The sequence below is a fragment of the Rhopilema esculentum genome, chromosome 2, assembly GCF_057945365.1.
Source record: "Rhopilema esculentum isolate cy_ngs chromosome 2, ASM5794536v1, whole genome shotgun sequence".
Taxonomy (NCBI): domain Eukaryota; kingdom Metazoa; phylum Cnidaria; class Scyphozoa; order Rhizostomeae; family Rhizostomatidae; genus Rhopilema; species Rhopilema esculentum.
In genome coordinates this window covers 5,843,860-5,863,501 of record NC_142816.1, presented here as the reverse complement: position 1 = coordinate 5,863,501, position 19,642 = coordinate 5,843,860, and the positions used below count along the sequence as shown (strand labels likewise).

At 36.3% G+C, this 19,642-nt stretch overlaps 1 protein-coding gene across 2 annotated transcripts; it reads left to right on the top strand.

Moving 5' to 3' along the window:
• Positions 1 to 29: 29 nt before the first annotated feature.
• LOC135695395 (uncharacterized) lies at positions 30 to 19,617 on the top strand. Of its 2 annotated transcripts, XM_065214472.2 has the most exons (18): positions 30 to 1,660; positions 2,266 to 2,343; positions 2,961 to 3,103; positions 5,238 to 5,366; positions 6,223 to 6,351; positions 6,767 to 6,827; positions 7,197 to 7,309; positions 7,948 to 8,067; positions 8,991 to 9,137; positions 11,205 to 11,336; positions 11,916 to 11,986; positions 12,739 to 12,799; positions 13,011 to 14,449; positions 14,626 to 14,821; positions 15,564 to 16,024; positions 16,621 to 16,720; positions 18,038 to 18,141; positions 18,423 to 19,616. In XM_065214472.2, the coding sequence occupies exons 3-18, from the start codon at positions 2,989 to 2,991 to the stop codon at positions 18,636 to 18,638; spliced, it is 3,594 nt and encodes a 1,197-aa protein (XP_065070544.2). In that variant the 5' UTR covers positions 30 to 1,660; positions 2,266 to 2,343; positions 2,961 to 2,988; the 3' UTR covers positions 18,639 to 19,616. The 2 variants fall into 2 exon arrangements, with proteins under 2 accessions (XP_065070544.2, XP_065070546.2); XM_065214474.2 differs by lacking the exon at positions 2,266 to 2,343 and having other exon boundaries at positions 18,423 to 19,617.
• The last annotated feature ends 25 nt before the right edge of the window (positions 19,618 to 19,642 follow it).

The following is a 19,642-nucleotide window of genomic DNA, read 5'->3' as shown; positions in this document are numbered from 1 at the left end:
ACCTGTAAACACTTCTTCCTTGTTGAATATTAATGACTTTTGCAATATTTTAATGTATCTCTAAAGTGCATCGTGTTCCCTCTCAGTAAAATGCTTTGCGCAAAACCTGAACTTTTGTTTATTTTTATGATTGATAAGAATGGGGGAAGAGAAACTCCGGTTCTAGAGTCCAACCAACGATAGTAGTTTCTTGTTTATGCACTATGTTATGTGTAGAATCAGCTATAAACAAAAATCAGCTGAAGTAGTGCATCCAATTTCCATTAGTCTTAACAATAACAGGGTGTGGTATGGTGTGGTATGGGCATGGCCAATCAATTTCTTTAGTATTCAATGACCTTCCTTTCGTCGTTCACACTGTGACGATCGATTTTTCTGGACTCTAACTGAGCAATAGAATATTGTTTGACCTTAAGAATCATCGCAGCAATGTATGCGCCATTTTTCTCGTTTTAGTTCTCGTTTCAATTGATGAAAATCGCTACGTGGACAGAAGCAAGCTCCGTCAAGTTACTGTAGAGTAAAAAAAAATTGAGTTCGCTTGACATTTTTGTAGGGAAATTGAATTCAGTTAAATGCAACATTTTCCGCATTTACCAGATTTTTTAGAGAGTTAGCTTGAAAGTTTTTACTCTTTGGTTAAAAACCCAATCTTTTTCTATGGTTTGTAAATCTTTTATCATCAAAAAAGGCTTTTCTACACCTTAACAAGTGATAAAAGGGAAAAGAATAAACTTTACTCGTTGTTAATTATTCCAAATTAAAAAAATCTCTAATAATCTAAAAATGTTATCTCTATAATATCTATTTATAAAGTTTTTTTAAGAATGACTAAAAAGTCTAATTAATTTTTTACGTAAAAGCTGTTTAAATGAAAACATTTTTACATGAAATTAAAATATATTGCAGAAGCGTTTTGCTTACTGCTTGCTTTTCAAATTGAATCCATTTTGTACCAGCTGCAATCATGCGCAGTGGCACTGTTAAGTTTCATGCGCTCAGTGTTTTCAAGAAATAAACTTACTTTCTCTTATCTTATCGGTTTGGATAAGATCTCATTCGCAAGGAAAATAAGAGCTTATCTTTCGAAGCCCTGTCGTTGCTTTCGAGAAAACGAGTTTTGTGGGCCTGCTTTCTAGTTTTCTTCGACGTGAGCAATCCATTCTCTCGAAACGATAACATTATCGTCAATTTCTTTTATCTATGTGTCATCATCCAATTTGGTATGATCAGGGGATCTGACGCAAGTCGGAATATGAGGAGGCAAGGACAAATGAAAGACGTATGACAAAACACTTCTTATATGTTACTAAATTGGAAAAAGTTGGGGGGGATGGCAGTCTTGCTAATTGTCAAAGATCCTGATAATGAGCACGAATCTGGTAGAATTTTCATGTTTGAAAAAAGCCCTTTGTCATCCAATTGCATATGCCCATCCAAGAATTCTTCCAGATATTTCTATTGCTGCTTAGCATATTTTGTACTCAATTTAGAAAACAGAATTTTTACCAGGGATAGATAAATTGGTATTGGTTACTGTTAGCACAATAGGAAACTTTTAAAAGTTTACATGAAATGGAAAAGAGGTTGCCTCGTATTTTGTCTGGCGCGTAAATTGGAATGACGCGAGCAAGTATAAAGATGGCAACACTGTGATGAGGTTAGTATCTAATCATTTAACTTTTATTTCCAAAAAAGGAGTCGCAAGTGTGAAATAAGCTGTGATATACCCAATATGATAAAGTTAGTAAGTACGAGGATGGCTAAATCGTTTAGTAAATGACTAGGTTTGGGACTACAGGTCTCTTCAGATCCCTACGCACACGACATGACAAAATTTTCTTTTTGAGGGGAGTCTCCATAGCAAGTACTTTAGAGGACATAAAAATATGCCAACAAACGTAACCATACTTGCCAGCTCCTGACATCTAAAACGCTTTCCAATGGCTCTTATCTGTTGTCCTATCTGACTGTTTTATTTTATTCATATTGTTTTAGCTATTTGTATTTCATCCCTTAATTTTCTTTAGCTCTATATGGCTTTCAAAACAATAATTACCATTCTATTCAGTTTGCAGAAGAGTTACACTCAGTTCTCAGTGGTTGCCTATTTAAAGATATGACAATCATCAAAGCACTTTTAACAACAACAAAAAACAGTTTTAGTAATAATGGCTCAAAGAGCAGGCTACAGGAACTAGCTTGGTTGTTAGAGAAGTGAGCCCTGCAGATTTCTGACTGCAAAACATCCTTTTTTCCCTCAAGGTGTCATTAAGCTACAATTTGCTAGATAATGCCCCTGGACGCTCAGAAAAGATAGTGATAGCAATTTATAGAATCCAGGTGAAAATGCTTTTAAATTCTTTGACTGCAGAGGAAAATAGGTTCATATGTTTTATTTCCATGACTGGAAGTTTTATTTCCTATGATCAGTACCATCGCGTGACCATTCTTGCTGGGGGGGGAGGGGTGTGTAAGAGATGCAAAACCATATTTTACCGACAGAAATTCTTTTGTTGCATTAATATTTTGTTATAAATTTAATCCTACCGACAAGTTCTCTGAAAGTTGGGGGTGTAACCCCCACACCCCCCTCCCCCGCACTCTACACCCCTGCCTATGATACTAAGAACATTATCACAATTCTTGAATATTTTAGAATAAGTTTGTGTTAAAAAACAAAGTTAGTGTGTTGCAGTTTGGAAAATAAACTTTTCATATGAGTTTTTGCAACAAAACTGATTAGACTGTCTTTGAAAAAGCATGGCTTGTTAATGTTTCAAAATTTTATCTGATGGTCAAAGTGATTGAAGCATCATATTTTATTTTGAGGCTTAAAAGGCTTATTCTGTTGTTTAGTTTTCCTTCAGTAGATAGAGAAAGTTGAAAACCACTCAGCCCCTTATGGATCAAGATTCAATGTTTGAATTATTAAAAATGCTGGTTTTGTCTTTCTCCAGATTTTGCCAGATTGCTGTCTCTTAGATAATGGATTCAATTGAAGATGACATGAAACTCCTCTTAAGTGCTTTGAGGTTCAATAAAGATGATGTTGAGCAGCAAACACAGACTCTTAAAACCTTAGCAACGTTGTGTTCAAATGGTAAGTTTCATCAAAGTAGTGTAAGATTCTATTTTTATGATAGCAATAAATTTAAAGTTTTTATAAAGCTATACATTTTTTAACAGAATACCAAGTGTCAGTAAGTCTTCTTTCCACCAAACTGTTAAAAACTAGACATTGCCTTCTATTTGCAGTTTTTAATTATTTTGAATTGTTACTTCATGTAACTTCAACCCTTCTTTTTTCCAATTAAGCCCAATGCCTTTTAAGACCTGATAAATTGACCATGTTGCTAAATTTAGCATTCGAAAGACTTGTTAGTCATCATGGCCCACTACAGAGAAAAGGTATGCAGAAAGATATGATAATTAATGTCAAAAGTGTTTGCTCATATGAAGAAAATAGTTGCGTGAAGCGTAAAAATGTGTATGATAAGAGTTGTTTTACCTGCTATAGCTTGCTGTACTCCTAGAACCTAGAATTAATTTATTCTTTCCAATGTGACAATATTATACCCAATGAAGTAAGCATTTGTAGATAAACTTTTAAACATATTCTAAGCTTTAGGTTTAAAACAAACTCTTAGTGTTCATTAATGGTGTGAGGGCTTGAAAGTTATACAATCTGAATCCTTGATAGCATGCAAACTATATTACCAATCTTAATGGCATTGCACACTTTCTTGAAAATAGGGAGCACCTTATTAGACAATGCTTTCATTAGCGTTACTTAGGATTATCTATATATTTGTGGACCCACCATTGGCATTACCAAGATCCACAGTTTTCTCTAGCAGCTTTTTCTTGAAAATAAAAAAAATTGATATAAGTATGAGGGGTCAACTAAGGTTTTTCTTTTGAAAAAATGTTCCTTTTTGTGGTTCAATATTTTATGCGGCATGTAATTTTCAAATATTCATAAAAGATATCTCCGAAAACTATCTTTCTAAAGGGTCAGTTCAGTTCTAGAAACCTTTCTTATTAAGAAATACAGCTAAATGTTTCAAAGAAAAGTATCATACAATATACTACCAATCTCACAGATATTCCCTTTCTTCTTCTTGATCTCATTCAGTTTGGAGTATTTAAAAACGGTCTTCCAAGTTTACAAACCCCTAAAACTATCGACTTTACTTCATAATGTACACACCCATGGTAAGTAGGCAACTGAAAGCTGACATCACATTTTTCCAGTCAGGTTGGCTTCTTCTTGTCAGAAGATTGCTTTAGTAGTAATCAACTCTTCAATCTAAAGCCATGCTAGACAATGATTTGTAACCAGTTTTTCTGTCGCAATCTGAATTTTTAATGTCCATTATCACCTGCGATGTTTCCTTCTGATTTCATCTTTTGTATTTTGTTTGGAGTATTTGAAATCGTCCCTGCAAGAGTTGTTTTTTGAGAATGACAGCCTAGAAAATAGTTGTAGTACAAACCTATCATTTTCAGTATGGGTCGATGTTCCCTACTTTTAATTCAATCGCCAAGGCTAGTCTCCTTCTTAAATACTTTACATTTGTCATGGGTTTGTGGATAACATTGAAAATATAAATTGTATTCGTTCTAAGTTCTAAATTCATTCTAAATAAAAAGGGCTCGTGCATAGGGGATCCTTTTCTTCACTTTTCAGTAAATTATATCGTTACAAATCGATATTCACTCTTCTCATTCTATGGCCCCACAACTTTGAATTTGAAGCCTCTGCCCCTTTCTAGGGGAGCCCCTTTTACACTAATTGTGGTGTCAATATAGCCGACGTAGCAAAGGCAGAAGAGAGACTTTACTTTCTTTCATTGATTAACAAACGCTGCTAAAAACTCTCCTAATCAAATAATTACGCAAGAAATTGTCTTCGAGTGGTCACTGAAGCTTTTCTTAGAACGATCTCCCTCAAAATGGTCGTCTATTGAAAGTTCTCGACATCTTTACTCCTTGTGGAACAATGAGGTAGCTGATATTAGAATGGTGGGAAAGGAGGGGTTTACTGTCTTTGATATTTCGAGCAATGAAAAAAGAGTTGAGGGTGATCGCTAAAAACCATTATGAATTTGACCATCCGGCTCCTGTGCCGCTAGCTTTATTCATTTCAACTCTATATATACCGGCAAGAATAGTGTATATGATAACATCTAAACAGTGCATAAGTTATAAATGAGATTTTTTTATTATTTCAGACAGAGGCAGTGAATACCTGCATAAACTTGGAGGCCTTAAGATAATTACCGAATTATTCTGCAGCTCGTCGTCGCCTAAAATTAAGCAGTGGTCGTTATTTGTGCTGTCCAATGCAGTTAAGGATCATGGTGGGTATTTATCCTATTAGCCTTCTCAGTGCATTTTTCGATTCTACTAGAAACACCAAATCTTTAGCACCGTTTTGGTTAGACGACAATGCGACCTTATTATTAGAACTCTTGCTTGTGTTAAAGGTTAGTTCAAATCCATGCTCAGACTGTGATTTGAACATTCATCAATCCATTAGGGGATTGGGACCTAGTGGCAATACCAGCGTCGTTAATTTCGAGATAGAAACACATGCTGGGTTGCATGCATGCCTATGCAATACACATCTACGCCATTTTCACCCCCCCCCCCGTCATATGTGGGCGCATTGTACTTTAATGGCAAAATCTAAACACCGTCTTAACAAGATTCGAGATTTGTGAAAATGCTCAGGGGGTGGGCGGGGATAATTTGGGTCACTAAACTTTAAGTAATAGTTTGTTTCGTTTTTGTTGAAATGAAACAGCACGAAAAACATAGATCAGCCAGATTCATATTGGCAATCCAGTCCAGCTTCTCGTTTCAATGTAGAGTTGACTCCCAATACATTCCACTTGGCAACACTTAGCATTCAAAGGACTTCTTTTCAATGTCTATGTTGCTGTACAGCTCTCCTTAGCACAGCTTTAACCGTATCACAGTTGAAGGACAATGGATTATATTACGATTTGAAGCGTTTAAAACTTTTTGGGAGGCTTAACATGCTTAAAAAGAAAGAGATAGACAGTTTTTTTGTATAGTTTCAAGTACATTTTGAAAATTATCTCTTTGGGCTAAGCCCCCTCAGCCTCCCTTAGCCCCCCGCTTCCCGGTTCCCGCACAGTTTGTAATTCGAGACATTAATTGGTATTAGAATGACGCCATTTTCTCTTTCAGCCCCAAGCAAGAAGCTTCTTTGCATCCCAGAGATGCTGAAGAGGGTTGAAATACTGCTGAGTTATAAGAAGCCAAATGTTTTGACAGTATCTGCTGCAAATTTCCTCTTGTCACTTTGTGCCAACCACGGTAATAAATTCCAGTTTTTTCAGTTACCTTCTCAAGGCCCATAGGATAAAATTCTTATTGAGGAAAATCAAAGCAGCATTAGAGCCATTATAGAGCCCGAATTGACACTTTGTCACTTTGTTGTTCTTCCTTTATGCAGTTCCGTTTTTCCTGTACCCCTATTAACCCCCACACCTCCCCTTACTCTTTATAAAAATGTTCAAGCAATGGAAGCTAAATAAGGTGTAGAATAGTTATGGATCAGCTGGGCGACAAGCCCTTCCGAAGGAGAAAGCCAAAACTCCTGACGCGATGCACAGCCTTGTGTTCAAAATGCCAATTGAAATGTTCATATGATCATATTAAAAGTACTCTTATCTTTTGAAGTAAGAGGTAATAAATTGATGCACGTCTGCTTACTTTCGCCCTATTCCAGACGCTGCTCAAGACCAAGCACGAATTAGTGGATGCTTACAGAAGCTTCTATCTCTTTATCGGTATACTCCATATGTCTATGTATCTTTCTATGTCTCTTCTTTCATGCTTGTATCTATGATGTAACCCATACTCGTATTTAAGTCACACTGTCATCTTTTCTTGTCAAATCAACAAGAAAAATATCATTTTGACAACCTTTTGCTTATATTTTTCCTAACTAGTGAGTGATTTTTTGAGTGAAATTTCATGTATGCCTCAATGCTATGTTTAAGCACCAGGAAACAAGCAGTAGAGAAATTCTAGTGACAATTTAGCTGTTTTGACTTAACCAGAGACGTAATGTTTTAAAATTTCTATTCTTATGTCTATATCTAAGATAGAATCTTTCAGTCGCTTCTTTCTTTAATCCCCTTCTCCCCTTTTTCCAGACTGTCTTTGCCAAGACCCGATGTTTGGTTTGAAACGCCAGATGATTTCTCAAAGACTTTGTGGATTACCGTATCCACTGTGCTTGGGAGCACTATGAGCAATCCCCACAATGGTGAGATTTTTGTGAAGGGGAAATAAAATGGAGGGGAGACGTATGTAAGGGCCGATTTCCATTTGACATTTTTTGTGCGCGCGGGCGTAGCGCCCAAATCTGAGCATGCGTAGTTTAAATCAAGTGGTCTCGATTTTGCATCCGCTGTGAGCGCCAGAAAATTGACTCAACTTTTTTTTGCGCTCGGCCACTTGACAGCAGCACTTAGTTACGCATGCTCAGATTTGGGCGCTACGCCTGCGCGCACAAAAAGTCAAATGGAAATCGGCCTTAAAAGTTAGTGACACCAATAGACTTTCTATATTTAGAACATGAAATCTGGATTTTAAAGTTAATTGATTTATTGAATCTATTAGCGAATTACATAGATCTAGAACAACACAACAAGTTGCATTTTTGACTACGTATTCAAAATCTCAGGGTTTTTTTAATTTTTTTTCAGTCAACGTTATTCGTATCTAATCATAACATACTGTCTATTAATATGGTGCATGTTTAGAGTTGCATGTCAGTGGAAAGCGACAATTTTGTTGCTACTACTCTCGACCTTTGTTAACATACCCTATAATGCGTATTTTCCCCGCTCTGTCTGTATCTCTTTAAAGCTTGGATTATATTGCCTAAATTTCATTTCAAAGACAAGAATCAGCTTCGTTGTGGTGATGTGCTACCCCAAGCAATAAGCATGCTGAAAAATGCCAATGAACAGGTATTAACCACTGCACTTAATTTTATTGGACATGTGATCAGCGAAAATGGTAAGTTTCTTCTTTCTTCCCATCGTATGTTTGGTTTTAATAAGCCAAGTGAACTGTGCTTACTGACGGCTGTATGGAGGGCTCGTTTCTTGGAGCAAGATAATCGTTAAAAAATTATGAGAAAATGCAAATCACCCGAGAACTAGGAACACAGATTTTTCTTTCTAACAGCTTGCGTCATCAAGTCGTATAATAAAGGGGAACACGCCTTTTTTGAATAAGTAGACATATCAGCGTACATTTTCAGTGCTGTAGACCGATAGGTATGATATAATATGTATGATTTTATATATCGATTGTCTCAGTACACCTGTACCTTGGAATCTTAACAGCAAAACATTGTAAGCCATTTACCTCTCGTTTGCATAATTTGGCTGCTGTAGTGCCCTACCAAATCCGACCATCTTTCCAGTACTCTACTAGAAGTAGAGTGTATTGAAGACATTTTTGCAATATACTTAATGTATGAAAGAAAATGCAATAGTTTGAAAATGCTGTCCTCAAAAGGTTTAATAAGGCAGGGTTGTAGAGCTTGAGGGCCAAGGTTGGCTGGACCCCTTTGTAAACGCCATATGGTATCCCTTTTCAATTTTTGCGGCTTTTTTTAAAAAAACCTTTCGCCAGGCCTCTTTGTTCTTTTTATAGCAACACATTCCTGGGCTTAAGCCTCCAAGGATATCAGTTAGCTTTACGTTAGCAGCCAATCTGTCTCAAGTTTCCGCAATAAATTCAGCACTTTATTGACCTCAAGTAAAACTTATTGTAACCTTGCAAATAAACCTTTGGCATTTCATGGTAACATTATAAACTGCATCATATCCCAATAAACAAGTGTTTGAAAGTCCCTCCCAGGAATACTGTTATCATTTCACTGTGATTTTCTGATATGTTTTTACCTGATGTAAAAAGTGTTTTTCTTGCAGAGAACACCCAAAGAATGCTTGGCCTTGTCGGCGGTTTCAACGGACTCATTTCATTGCTCAAAAGAGCAATTGATGGCAACGAGCTTGACAAGCCAGATCTCCTTTCCCATGTACTAACAACAATCAGTTGGGGTTTGACTCATTTTGGTGAGATTTTCAAATGCTTGTTTCTTTTAATCCATATCATTTTTCTTCTATTTTTCTGTGATTTACCATCAAGGGTTTTCTACAAACGAGGACAGCTTAGATCCTTCCAAGCTCTTTTTCTTTTTCGTAACCGAGGATGATCATGAAGTAGACGTGTTGATGAGTACGGGGTTGATGATCCAGTGCTGGAGGTTATTGTTGTTAGCTGAAGTTCTAATGACTTTTTTACACCTTAGAAGTTTTGTAGCAGTTTTTGTGCCCGTAATTCCAAGCCAAGCGTCTTTGCATGATGTTGTTGATGCGGCTTACAATGAAAGGCGGCTTACATGTTTTTATGAACACAATGTTCTGCGGCTCATTTACAAGGACGGCTTATACACTAGGGTGGCCTACAATCAAACTAATACGGTACTCAGTAATCCTATGGAATATTTGATTCTTGATTAAAAACTTCATCTGCCCCTTAATTTTAAAATTGTCAATTTTTTATTAGACGGTCTTCTTATAACTTCCCTAGAGCAGGGATTTGCTACACCGAAATTCTAGATTGACAGAAATAATTAGTTTTCATAAATAAATGTATTTGTACGAGCAGCCATTTTTACCATACATAAACACTATCTATTTAACACAGTTTTTCCTGCTTTTTGGCGGTTCTTGGTATTGTTCTTTGCCCAATCATTGCAAATTCAGCTTTCTAAAGCCCAATCTCCAGTGAGAAAAAGTCTTGCGAAATTTCGCTGCGAAATACTTCACGCGACAAATTCCTTTGAATGCTTTTGTTGACCTCACGACATTGGAATGTAAAGTTTGGAAGCGTGACAAAAGAATACGGAATATGATTGGCTGTTGAAGGATTTCGCAAGCGATAAGCGAAAAAGTTAAACTCATTTTAACTTTTTTTCGCAGAGAAATTCTTCGCGAGAAATCCCAGCAAAAGATCACTGCGCATGCCTAAGACGTATTTCGCGCGAACTTTTTCGCATTTCGCAGTTTTTTTTCTCACTGGAGATTGGGCTTAAGCCCTGTAGAAAGCGGCTCACAGCTTTCTCAGATTTTCACACTTCCCGAAACGTCTCCGTTGAGACAACTTCAGACACTCTTTCGTACTTTTTTCTTCAGGCTTGAATAAAGTTCCTTTTGAATCTCTATCATAAGCTTTATCGAAGCTTTGGATTTGCCTCCAATTGCCATAGATGCTTCGAATTCTACTTAGGGAACCCACGGCTAATACCAATTTTTCCTGAATGAAATTTTTTGTTTTGAAACTGCATAATTACGAATACCTCGCAGGATTATTTTTGTATCACACGTTTTCTCCGCACATTATCTATTTTGTCCTTCCACGCACTGCGTGTGATTGCAAATTTAAGACCCGATTGATAGTTATTTTGAGATTCTACTACTGCTAAACATTGCCTTCTAAGTTATGCAACTTTATTCGTGTTGTGAGGCTGTATACCACACAATGCCTAATCATGGTTCGCTTTTAGGCAAATTGTTGATAAGTGACCAAGTCCTCTAAAGAGTGTGCTGACCCCCATCTTAGGACTCACTTAAAATGTACATTGAATGATGATAATTTTTAGATGAGAGATTAAAGATCTTAAGATTTCAAAATTTAGGATTTAAGTTGGCAACATATACTGGGGTCGCAACAGTATGGAAATGTTATGTTAAAACACGGCTCATAGTGGCGAAGGGCCTAAGTCGATCAATTTCAAAATTAAAATTATTAAATGAAAGGGCTTGGAAGAAATCGTTTATGGCGGGAAAATGCATTCGTCATTCACGTTTTGGTTATGAGAACAGGACGGTTCAATCTGAGCTTCACACTAAAGGCAATTATCAGGCAACTATTTACAGCTATTGCTCATCTTAAGCAACTGACATCGTATTGTACACCATGGTTTGCTTAGGAAATTTGTTTTAGTAGTAGATAAAATACAGTTAATATGAATAGTTTTTGTAGAAGGAAACTTTTTTGAATCAGATTTATCAATAAAATGTTAAGTTTAGATAGTAAATAATGATACTGTTATTTATTTTTTTTTTTTTTCGTTTCAGAGGAAAATAAGAAAAGAGTTGGATCGCTTGACCTAATTTCACTTCTTGTTGGCGTCTTGAATGACAGTAGAATGTCTGATAATGTTGTTTATAGCTCACTACTTTGCCTGTCACGTTGCGTCGATAACTGCGGTGAGCTTTACGTTGTCATTTAATTTTATAAGTCGTTTCTTCAGTTGAAAATGTTCAACTGGTCTTAAGGCTGCTGTTGCTGTTGTTGTCAAAACTCTAAAACACTGACGTGTTTGATAGTCCAAGAGTAGAAAGGAACTATTTCCTTCTACTCAAGTCGGGAACTTTTGTTTTGATGCAAACAGATTTTAAAACCCCTAAGTGAAAAGGCGACCTTGCCTGCCGAACCAAATCATGCTCGCCTGTCATCTTCTCATGATAATTTGTGTTACAAAGTTGCTGTTCATAACCATTGAAAACACTTTTGGTATTTCGTAATGCGGGCCAAACTCTAAGATGTAAGAGTCATGTTACAATCAGCTCTGTTGTTTCGCATATGGAATGACGAATTATAAATCTAGTTCGATCAATCCTTCAAGATCGTGATTGGTATGAACGACGAACGCTGCTTAGAGCTAACATTTATTATATGCAGATACTAAGTCCTAATTGCACATGCCTAACCTCAGTGACGTCAGTTGCTGCAATTCTTTAAATAATTTACTTTCAACCACAGTATCCATTCTGGCTTTTTATCAGATTTCAATCAAAAGCTGCTGCAGGATTGTAATGGGCCTGAGACCATTATATCAATACTGATTCGAACGGAGGTAACTCATTGTTTCTTCTCATTTCCAACTGAAAATGTGCCAGAATCTGTCCGCTAAATCTGGTTGGCAAATTGAAAATGCATTATGTATAAACTTTAATAAGCCTGGAATAAATCTTTAGATTAGTCATCCAGTCATACATATGTTGTTCTTTAATTATTCGGCTTATTTATAAGAAGAAAAAAACTTAATTATTCGGCTTATTTATAAGAGAAACAAAGGTTGCTTAAATACTTCATAGGGCGCTTATTCGGTCTCTTTTATCTTTTTCTCTATCTGTTAGAGGGCAATTTTATCTTTTTTAATTTGATTTGAATGGATCATAGTTAAGAAGACGAAACGCTAGAGACTTTTCTTAAAGAAAGATATATATAAATAACAAAGCAGAACATATTTTGACCAACACAAAAGTTTGGCGTGATACATGGGCATATCTATAAGCAATTAATATAGCCATTTGCAATCCATCACTTTCCTTTTATTTTCTATCCTCGCTTGCCTGTCTTTAACTATACTTTTCACCTTTTCAACATGTTCGTCTCTTTCTCTTTATGTTTCAATAAGGCAATATTCTGTGAAAGTTTGCAGACCAAATTTTTTGAATTGATAATTCGCAATAAGACTTTTTTTTGTAAATAGAAATTAATTTGTTATTAACAAGCATTTACTTATAAGAAATTATTTTGCCAACCTTCAAAAACTGTTAATGGATGATTGATCAACTTTTTTCATCTTTTTTCATCTTTTTCTAGAACGAGAAAGTGAGAAAAGTTACCCTAGGGATCCTCCAAGACTGTTTGCCAATTGAAAACTGTATGCTCGTTTACTAGTTATTCAGCCTTCAATTTTATATTTTAATTTTATGAGACATATTTTATCTCATATTGGTAATAACTGTTTCGATTTTTGCTATATATGTAAAAATTTCATATTTCAAAGAAGGGTTTTTTCAAGGATATTGAAGTTATGATTAATTCAAATATTTTCAAAGTTACTCACACAATATTTTGATTGTTTCCTTTAGGTAAAAACTTCCCGAGTCTAGAAAGATCCTTAGATGTTTTTCCAAGGAAAGAAGACAAAAAGCCAGTTCTTAGCCCGAAACCTTTTTTTGTTGGGAATAGTCTCAAAATGGAGAAGAATTCGTCAGAGTCTCTTAGGAAGCTAAATAAAGTGACAGATGAAGAAAACACAACGAGAAAAAACTTACGTCATGAAAAGGATAGCTTTAAGAAATTAAGCCAATTGCGATTAACGAACGAGATATCTAGAGAATCTGACCAGGTCTCTATAGCAACTGAAAAGACTTCAAAAGAGCAGGAAATTGATACAGGGAGCATTTTAGACATTCTTGAATGCCAGAACGAAATGATCAAGTCTGTAAAACAGCAACTAGATGACATAAAGGAAAATAGAATGGCTAGTATGTGCGGTAGCTGCTCAAGCTCTGTTGTGATCTCAGCACCCGTGAAAATGAGAAGAGCTTCCGATATGTTGTCAGTTAGAACTGACGTACTGCGTGGCAAAAGGACTGGTAGCAGAGTATACCCAGAGGCATCTCTGTTGAAAGGCACTCCTGCCAAGGTAGCAGATAGATCTTCGGCGTTGCTGACTGCTAATGATGACTCTGCTTCCCGTGCATGGTACCATTCAAGAGAAATGTCCTTAAGTGGGTTGTCCCAGAAAAGATGCGAGTCCGGCCGCCTCAGCAGTCGAAACAGAGCAGCTGGTACCAATGGGATATTCAAAGTTCCAAATACAAATACCCTATCTCTTTCGTCCAGGTTTTCGTCTTTGGGAAATGGTAATCAAAATCTGACGAGAAAGGCCCAAGACACATCTAAAGAGGTAGTACTGAGTTCATCGCAAAGGCGTAAGTTGCGCGCTCAGCCATACCCGATGCTTGCAAAATGCCGCAATAATAATGATGCTGATGGTGAAGAGAGTATTAAGGACCATGTCTCACAAATCGAATCTGTAGGCGGTGAATCTTTAAAAGTAACCATAACTAGAAAGAATGTACGACATGTTGACCAACTGCCACAAATGATCAAGCCAGCTAACGCTGAAAGCAATCACAATGGGTTTTTAATCGTAAGCAGGGATGTACTGCAGCCATCAGAGACACAAAAGTCTGAGTGCAGTAACAATACTTTGTGCACAAGGAATGAGAAGAAGGTCTTGATGAAGCGGAGCTACGGCGAAATGTTGCTCAGGAGCAAACCGCGAGCACTCCGCGGGATTCCCACTGAACAGCAGTCATGCCACGAGAAAGTTGAGGGATGGATTGAGAAGAATCTATTATCTAAAGAAAAATATAAAAAAGGCTCTCTTTCTGTCTCTAAAAGTTCTTCAGTTGAAGGGAAAGATGACTTTTTATCGGCCAAAGGTGGAGAAACCGCGTGGTCAGCGAAAACGAAAGAAGATGCGACAAAAACAAGAGAAACGAAAAGAGATTCTGAGGTGAGCAGTAAACTTTGGCTTGCTTTTTGTGTTTCAGTGTAATCAGCTAATTCTGAAAGATTTTTGAATGTCTTTAGATAGATAAGGAAAGGCACTTTTTGCTCATAATAGATAAAGAACTCTACTACTCAAAGCTCTATGTATATGTAATTTACCTTTCTTTTCTCACCTACAAGGCAAATGTGGAATCTTTGGCAAAGGATGATCAAATAGACAATACAATCGATGAGGCATCAACCCCCTGCAATACTTTGCTATCAAGGTCAATTAATACAGGCTACAAAGTAAGACGGGTGCTTACTTTCAAGAAGGATAATGCTCGTGGTCATGGCAAAAATTCCAGTGCTATTGAAGGCCTTTTGGACTGTGATGGTATGGTAGTAGTCTGAATTTTACTAGAACATAGTGAATGTTTTTAGTTGTGTACAAATTGTTTAGCTTCTATGCTGCCAGGGACGAAAAAGGGAGATTGGCTAGCAGTGCTGTAGGAAGGACCATTAGACTTCTTAAGGGACCCATTAAGAACAATCAGAGCAGAAAGAATTGTTATTTAGAACCAAATGATTTTTATATTTTTTTAGGAGAGAGGGGCTCGATCCCCTCCTCCCTAAGATCAGTAGTGGCTCTGTTGGCTAGTAGTGGTTTGTTTGTATGCCTCGATTTGCTTTAATGGTGGAGAGAAAAGAAAATAAGTATAATGGGAAGGGGTTCAGAAGAAAGCTGTTTGGGTCGTGAATGCAAAATCTTTAAATTCTATTGAGAAAATATAAACCCTTCTTCAGTTATCGATATCTATATTTAGAGTTGTAGCGAGTTATTTTGATTGAATTGAATTTTGGTATTCAGTGACGGTGAGGGAAAAATTCTAAGAGAATTGAAGTAGACAGATATAGAAAACGATTAATTTGAAATAGACAGATGTGGAAACAATGATGAAAGTATCCCAAAATCTAAACGTTTGTTGGTAACAGTATCTGACTGTAGAGGGAATAGGACAAAAATTATCTTGATCTTTGTCTTCGTTGGTAAATTTTAGCTACTTCTCATGGCCCACTGCTCCTCTACTCTGTATGTCCAAGGTACTCAATTGATTGAATGGTTAATGTTTTTACAGAACCAGTAGAAAAGTCAACCGCATTTGCATCAGATGATGAATTAATATCTGAAATATCGAGTCACTGCCAGCAGCTCGAAGTTGGAAATAAACCGGAGACAGCATCAGACAGCAACACAATCTTATCCAGCCACGAAAAGTCAAAAGAAAAGTGTCTCGGCTGTTATCCGTTTGACCGATTTCCATTCTTTGTCTTGAATAGCAGAAACTGCAGTGCTGCCTTGCGAAAAGATAACCATACTTGTGAGTTTCACAGAAGCATGATTAATAACGAGGCGAAACTTGAATCTCGTATTTTCGGCAGCAGCATTTCAAAAAGTTCTGCTATTCACTTATCTCCAGAGACTAGCGAGTTAAAACATTCCGAGACTGAGTCTTTCAAACAACGTGGCTCGTTCTCTGAACATTCTTCTAGCAAGTCAAGAAACGCTTCAAGACAGAATTTCATCCAACCCCGCAAGGTACGCTGTTGCGCCAAAGCTTTAGTTATTTATTGTTACGCCGTTGGGTGATCTTTCTGTCTTTACTCCTTAATTTTGCCTTTGAATGCTTGCATCGTTACTCCATCTCCTTCCTTGCCTCTCTTTGTGTTATCACATTTCATTCTATATATTTATAATCTTATTACGCCGTTACATCGTACCTTTTCTCCTTTTCGCTGCATTTCGCAAGATTGGGATTAATAGTTTTGTAACTCTTCTAAATTTGAAGTAATTTGACGTTTATAGTGCATAAATAGATTTTCAGCCTTCTTTTACTTACAGATGCATTTGCTAATGAGAAGCATCCTGAAGCTTCCAACCCCCATTATTACCCCCCCCTCCCTACTTCATTTTGATGAAACCCCACTTCCTTTTATCACTTATCCGGCTTATTACTACAACTGTTTATTAGAACGTCCAGATAACTGCCTAATAATTTAGCTTTTTTTCTCACCCCCGGTTTTTCCAAATCAGTACTCAGCGATTTATCACCCCAAAATCATTTTGACCTGATAACAAAACTGAAAGACAATTTGATTCATTTGTTATCTTTGAAAGAATATTTTTGTTTGCAGGCGCATGGAAAAGAACCAAATGTTTACACCACGAAATACGGGAAAAGACGCAGAATTAGGAAAAATTATGAAGATTATGAGGTGGAAAATCTTCATAAAGGCGAGGAACTTATGAATATTTCATTTTAAGTTTGTTTTTCTGTAAACTAGTAAATTTAACACAGAATTAACGATTAATGGGATGTTTTGTTTATAAGTTCGTCTTGGCCGCAAGATTATTATAAAAGTACCCATCTTTCCTTACAGAGGTGGTTTAGTGTCAAATTGAGGGTCGTTGTGGGTGGGAGTGTTCTCTTAGTTTCAAGCTAGGCAGCTTTTAGGCTCCTTTCTTGTAATTTTTTTCTCAACCTTAATATCGATGATTCATGACGTTAATTTAATGTATCTTTTCAATAGTCCTTTCCCCTGATTACGTCATGGCGCAATGCATTCTGGTACTTGTAGTTAAACCTGCGAACATTTGTTTATGTTTTGTACGGCGTTCGGGCGAAGTTCAAATATTGTTCAACGCTCTTTGCTCGAAAAATCAAACAACCATTGAACAAATGTTCGCGGGTTTAACTGCAGGTACCAGAATGCATTGCGCTATGACGCAATTAGGGGAAAGGTCTATTGATGAAGTCACATTGTTTTTACATGAACTGAGATAAATCGATTTGAGAAGATATACCTGAACATTTCATGCAAAAGTCATCTTTTAATCCTTTCAAAGAAACCGAACTCGAATGCCTTTGTAATCCGAACATCTCTCTCACGATTCGTTTCTCAAACCTTATAGCACGGCTGCTGTCGGTTTATCAATCGACCACGCCAAAAGAAGTAACGACGTGAAAAAAGAAGTATCGACACAGAGTTTCGTGATAGTGTAATAACGCTTTTGATAATTTAATTGATGCAGCTATGTAACTTGCCTACACTTGTGTCTTGGGATGAAAACGAAGAAGCTGCCAATAACATATTTTAACCACGAGAGAGCTGGCTTACAAAATGATTTGTTTTTGTTAGATCTTTGGCTTTAAGTACTTGCTGCATCCTCTAAATCCCTCTCTATAATTTCAACTTGGAGTAGGTCACCACACTCCCATTTTTCCCAATTTTCACAAAGACTGCTTGGGGTATTGACTTGGAAATTCTACGATTTCATGAATAATAAATAAATATGAAGAGTAAATTTTTCCTTCCTTGCCTTCTTCGTTTTTATCTGTCTATCATTTTGTATTCACAGGATCTCTAATGATTTTATGAATTCTCAAATGATAGCGCAAAAAGAAAGCATCTAAAAAGTGTTGCAATGATTACATCCGGAAAATCACTTAGAATCTTGGGTTGATGTACGTCTCTTTGAAAAATGCATCATTGGCTTTTGAATGGGTTAGTTCTGTTAAAAACGTTACTTATATTTATGCTTTGCTTTTAGGTGTGAAAAGGTTTGGAAAAAGATGGAACGCGATTCTTAATGCTTATAAGTTTCAACCTGGCAGATCTGCAAGTGATCTCAAAGACAAGTACAGAAAATTAAATGTACGTTTCTCAGTATTTGTCACTTCACTGTTTTGGCTGTCAAAATATTCCATCTAATAAATGTTTTGCGTCGACTGTCGAAACACTTCATGCTCACATGAAATATTTATAGGCCTTAGACAGTCAGAGATCTTGTCATTCTAAATTGCACTGGTCTGGTTTTTGAAAAAAACTCTGTAATTAATACGAAAACCAAAGAAATGAAACTTTAATGCTGCCGTTATTTTTATGTTCTTCATCGCATACCACTTTTTTTAAAGAGATTCATCTCTTACCGGCAGAAATCTGCGAATTCAAGTATAGAAACGCAAGAATCGTCTTATGTGAAGATGAACTCTATCTTACCGTTCACTGCTCAAGAGATCGTCAACCTCAAAGTTGGTTTTGGAAGATACGGTGCCAGATGGAAGACAATTCTTAACAATTTCAAGTTTCAAGAAGGAAGAACTGCCAAAGATCTCGAAATGAAGTCCACAAGTGTTCACAAAAAGTTGTAAATATTTAGATAGAGTCATCTTGGTAAATATATTGACAGCAAGGAAGGCTATGCAATGAGGGTGAACTTACTACCCCTTCTCTCTCTATTCTTCTATTTCGCAGTAAATCCAAATATATTTATCTTTTATTAAAGACAAATTTATCGAGCCTTTTTATTAGAATCGAAGGATTTACAGTGGGAATCAAGTCTATTGTTTACCAAGTTATATGGTAGTCCATTAAATTCAATGATATGAGGCTACATCTCATTAAAAGTTGTGACAGGGAAATCTTTGAATGTTTACAATGCTTTTAAAGCATGTCAAGCAACAACCATTGTACTTATGCCACACAATAGAGATGATAGAGAGTGTTGATAAGCTTACCCTTCTATGTTTCTAAGTTTCTTTTGCAGCAGATACCCTAGAGTCTCTCCAGCCTGTTATTTAAAGACACTCTTTTTGTCATCTCACCTCTTCTTTCATTATCAGGAATCAAATACATCGAGAATCATAAAGAAACCATTTCTATTATGCAAACAGTTTACATTTTATGAAGTTCTGATTAAGTGTTTCTAAATATGTTGCTAAGCATGTTTCTATAAATTGATTAGCTGGACAATAATTTTTTAAAATATCTTGATGAATGTTTCATCCATTATTTAATGTATCATTCTCGAACTTTAATTAATTAATTATTTAATTTATTTATTTATTTTCCAGAGCATATGTTACAGACTTGAGTTGAAGCTGAAATAATGTTGAAATAATGTTTGCATTTGTGTTGAAATTTGATTTCCATGAAATACAATTATAATGAATTCTCATGAAACGTTTTCCCTTTTTGCGACATTTCTGCTAACTAAAAAAGAAGGTTTGTAAACTGCATCTCTAATCTACTCCTGAATAATGCTGATTTACCCCCCAAATGTTCTTTAACATTTAATTACCTTTGTATTTCATCTTGCCTAGAACATATTCACACCGACTTAATGGCTTTAAAAAGGCTGCTATTTCTTCTTCAA